The sequence below is a fragment of the Aptenodytes forsteri genome, unplaced genomic scaffold, assembly GCF_000699145.1.
Source record: "Aptenodytes forsteri isolate BGI_AS27 unplaced genomic scaffold, ASM69914v1 Scaffold223, whole genome shotgun sequence".
NCBI classification, from domain to species: domain Eukaryota; kingdom Metazoa; phylum Chordata; class Aves; order Sphenisciformes; family Spheniscidae; genus Aptenodytes; species Aptenodytes forsteri.
In genome coordinates, this window is record NW_008794742.1 from 611,874 (window position 1) to 616,808 (window position 4,935).

Genomic DNA, 4,935 nt, shown 5'->3' on the forward strand with positions numbered 1-4,935 from the left:
TTTTTTTTTTTCTTTTTCATATTCTTTTTTCTTGTTCTTACTTATGCCATTAATGTACTTAATTATATCTTTGCTTTTCAAAGTTTTGTTAGTAATGATTGCTATGTTAAACTGATTTTAGCTGCTGATTAGCAGGTCCTTGTATGACTGACTGTAACATGCAAATTAAGAGACCAAATAAATAAAAACAAGGATTTTGACAAATGTAATTTTCCCACATTCTTCCCTTCAATTACTGCTGTGAAATTTAGTAATATGAACATCCCCTATGCTATTCTGTCAAATATTTGCCAGTTAGAAAGAGACCACTCTGACTTAAGCGATACATGTATCAGTTATAGTGGAAAATCTTCCATGTATTGGCCTGTTCTTGGTTACAGTGAAGTGACTGTTTTGGTAACTTCAGAATGCTTCTCCAAGTATGCTCAATGCATTGATTGCTTCTCATTAAACTACGTCACATTTTGTTTCCTCAGCTTTCCAAACACCATGTGGCTTTTTGCCAGTTGCCTTTGCAGAGACTAATCTCTAGCTGGTGTGTACTGGTGGCTCCCCTAGTTTGTGTGAGATGAAAGTAAATAGAAGATAGAACAATTGAATAGTGATTGACTTTTTTTCTTTGTTGTTGGATGTTACTGCTTTCAGTTAAGTTGCTTCATGGTCTTTAAACAAACGAACAACCCACCCCCCCCCCCCCCCCGCCAAAAAAAAAAAAACAATAAACTTTTAAAATTACAATTTTCTTTTTGAATAGAGCTTCCTTGCCAAGTGTAGGAAGGAAAACAGCACTTGAAATGGAATTTGAAATGAGTGAATTCTTAACTCTTATTTAATGTGCTTAAGACATTTTAAGAGGCAGTTAATCTCATTTTGGGTTTCTTCCCTCACAACATTTTTTGGTAATTCATTTATTTTTCTTTTGCAATTCTAATTTTTATTCTGTATATAATAAGTAAGTAATAACAAGATTGTTAATGAGAAGGGAAGATTTATTTCCCTATGAAATACAGTTCTAAAATACCCATGGTGGCTAGAGATGTGTTCCTAAATCTGTCTATATAAATATTTCATGGGCTAAGCATTCTAATGTTTTTAGTGAAAATTAAGCCATAGTTCTAATTAATAACTTTCTCCACTCTTTCTATCTAACATACTTTTTTCCTCATCTGGAGTATGTTTCTGATGTACCCTTGATACTTTAAAACCCTAAATGGGACCTTCCACTTAATGAAGCATTTTTCATAATTGCTTTAATTTATTTTATAGGCAGTAGAAACCCTATTAGTTTTCTGACAGTATTGTCGACTACTTAGAATAGTGTTGAAATAAATACATTATAATCCTATAAAATTTTCGTATTTCAGCTATTACAGAAGAGTTACATGGGGGAATATCTCAAATCATTGTCTGCTGCTTGATTCTAGTACTTTAGAGGATGAGAAACACAAGCAGCCCTGTATCAAGTCCATCTTTCAACTACTAACCTAACCAACACAGGAGCTTGAAAAACAGCTGCCAAGGGTATGTCATGGTTTGGGCTTTCTTCAGCAGTTGCCATTTGCTAGACCTAGGCCAGTGAAGGAAAATAACTGTATTTCAGAATATCTGTAACTATTATGTTACTATGGTCGCAAAATATATAATGGATTCTTTGTGTATAATATACAATAAATGCTTTCAATATGTGAACATTTAGATGCAGGTTTTTTCAGCTGATTTTTAGGTGATTGGCTTTTCTACAGTGGAAAGAAAAAGTAGTAACTTCTCTAGATGTATCCTTTGATTAAGCTAAGAAAAAAAAAACCCAGGAACTTGTAGCTGGAAAACTGTAGCTCTTTGTACATCTGTTTATTTCACTCATGATACCCGAAGCAACTTTGTGTGCCAGTGGGCATTGCTTCCATATTCTTTAATGAATCTGCATGGATTTCTTTAAGACTTGTTAATTTTGAACAAGCATTCATTTTGTTGTTTTCTGTTAGCTGTTAATTCTCTCTGTGTATGCATCATCCTAACCCCATTTGGGAAAGTTAATGTTTAAGAGCAGTTCCATAGAAAGTGAAAATCACTTGTATTAACACATTGCAAATAATGTCTAGTAACATCATTAACATCGTTCCTCCTTTCATTCCTTCCATTCCTTCCATTTGTTTTGGAACACACTTCTGCATAGCCAAGAAATGAACAATTTTTTTTTCATCCATTCCTTGTCAAAACCCAAAGAATTTAGTTTTTCAGCTGTTGTCATTTATGTGTGTGCAATCTGGGCGTATAACATAGGAAATCAAATGCTTTAGAGAGGAACTTAATTCTGTCCCCATCAAAGCCTTTTTGTGCTTTTAAACTATACATGGGCAGTTCACTGAATGTTAAAATGTACCTTAATAGTTTTTTCAGGTTTTATTAAAATATGGCTATCGTTATTTACAGACATCGCTTTGCAACTGGTTTTCCTATCTGTCGATTAACCTTCATGTGCAGCATTGTTTGCTATTGATTTCTCGATCATGGGACGAAAGGGTAAGAAGGCTCGTGCTGATTATGCATGCAAGTGTCCTATTTTTTTATGCATGACAACACAGAAAATTGATTTTTGGGCGGGGGTAAGTTTTCCACTATGTGATTAAATGCATGTCTCTGTGGAAAGACCAGGGTAAACTGCTTTTAAAAATATTTTGGCCTTCCCTTTACATGGTATATGGACTTCCTTTCCCATCGCTGACCGCTAGGATCCCCAGTGGCTCTCCAGAGAAGCAGGTACCTTGTGAATTGCTGACGATGGAAGTTAGCTGTGTACATGACTCTTGGCTTTCAAAGAGTGCTCTTTTATTTCTAGAAAGTTACATCATTCAAGATTAATTCATGCAGGAATTAGACAGGAATGAGTAGAAAGTTGGGGTAGGTAGATGAATGAGATTCTTCCTCATCTACCAACTCGTAGATTTCAGCTAATGACCATGTCCAACAGTGAACAGTTCTGGATTTTGCTGTTTTGAAGGTGCTTAGCTGAACAGCCAAAGTTCTGCTTGATTCCGTATTCTGGAGTTCGTGTCTATGAAGTATACTAGCAAATTCTGTTTGTAGGTGATATGTTCAAGGGAGCGACCTATGACTAACTGGTAACCCAGCTGGCTCAAAGATTACAAGCCTTTTGGTACCCATGTAGAGGGCAGTATGAAATTTTCTAACATAAGGGATGTGTCATAATTGTTTACATTTCAAAAGTTAAAACAGTTATAGAATCCTTGTCTTGCACAGGTATATTTAAGAATCTTAAGACTAGCAAGTAATTTGTAAACTAGGAAACTTCTTAATTCGCCTAAGTACAAAATACAAAAAGCAAATTAGATCAAATCTGTTTATGGAGTACTTGCTATTTTCTTGAACAGAAGTTTAAATCGGTAAATGTATTTGTGTAGAGTGAATATTGCAGTAGTCTGACTTGCATGCTTTTAATTCAGAGCAAAAAGGCTTCATTGTAGGTAAAGAACTGCCTAGCCTTTGGTAATTTACATGTGCAAATAACTGAGGTCATGAAATGAACGCTACTGAAGTACTGGTATTTTGTGTTTAAGAACTTTGGCTTCTTTCAAATATTGAATTGTTTTTCTAAACTAGAAACATGACAGTAAGAATTAATCTTTTGTAAAGGTGTGCAAAATCCCCAACAATTATGTGAGAAAAGGTAAATATTTGATTTCAAAATAAACATTTTTTCAGTTCTTTTTAAATTCAGTGCTTTTAAAAAAATAGATTTATACCATGTAAAGTCTGAGCAGAATTCTAGACCCCAAGATTTCAAAAAATATAGTTGGCACCTGTATCCTGTATAACTCAGCCTTCCTTTTCATGTCTAACTTGAGATCTGTTAAAGGTCTCGGTCCTTTCATTTTTCAAGAAGAGCACAATTGTGATTTTAAATTGTACTTGGATATATTACAGTATTTTGCTGATTAAGGTCTGTACTTTGGCTTGAAATGGGCACCCTGAGTCTTTAATTGTGGCTTGAGAATGGTTACTCGTTCCTTAGTAAGAGAATGAGTAAGGAATTTCAACCTAACGCTTAGCTATATCTTTATATTAAATCGGTACTCCTTCCTGATACTGTTGTAAAGCTGTTAATATGTAAGGAAATATGTGAAGATAAATCTTCACAGATATTTTGTTGGTCTCCTTCTATAGTTCTAACAAATACAGAATAATTTATGCAATTAAAACAGATTCTCCCATAGAGAATAGAACATAACTGTTTAGTGATTAGAACATAACTAGAACATAGCTGTTTAATGATTAGAAAAGGACTTTAAGATGCTGATACACTACTTTTGAACTTCATAGGTAATAAAATATGAATAGTTATTAAATTATAATTGATCTGTGTCTGATACGATTGAGCTAGCAGATTTCTCTTGCCTTGTAATAAATGCAGTGCAAGCTGGATCGAAGACTTTTTCTCTATGCGTGTGTTGTGGGTTTTTTTTTTAATAAGTTTGTGATCTGTTATTGACATTAGTTTAGACATGAGCTTAAAGAACTGACAGAACATTATTTTTGCAAATTGAATCTGATGTTGGAATTGCAGCATGGTGAGAAGTGCTGGTTGTGGGGAAGAATGCTTGGACTGCTGTAGAAACCAATGAGCCTGTGCACCCACAGATGTCCTCTCTAGTTTCTACGGAAAGCTGAGACACCTAAGACTTGCTGATTAACAATATGTGTATATATAACTACTTCTTTGTGTATAAATGTAAATGTCTGTCTCCTAGACTGACCATCTCCTAGACTGACCAGTTTAGTTTGGTGGGAAACAGGGTGGCGGTAGCGAAGGGACATAGCCTTTAGGTACTGAAGATGCACAGAAGAGCAATCAGCTGCATATATGTTCCTTGTGTACTCTGTGGCTGATTAGAAATTACGGGGGGGGGGGAAGTCTTT

The 4,935-nt window shown here is 34.9% G+C and overlaps 1 protein-coding gene across 1 annotated transcript in view; it reads left to right on the plus strand.

The window, feature by feature from the left end:
• Nucleotides 1-4,935, plus strand: part of EFR3A (EFR3 homolog A) — a 90,370-nt gene that overhangs the window by 7,960 nt on the left and 77,475 nt on the right. Inside the window, exons 3-4 of the mRNA XM_009273969.2 lie at nt 1,365-1,521; nt 2,431-2,520. Coding sequence (XP_009272244.1) covers nt 2,508-2,520 — 13 coding nt within the window. The 5' untranslated portion in view covers nt 1,365-1,521; nt 2,431-2,507. The remainder of the gene's footprint in view (nt 1-1,364; nt 1,522-2,430; nt 2,521-4,935) is intronic.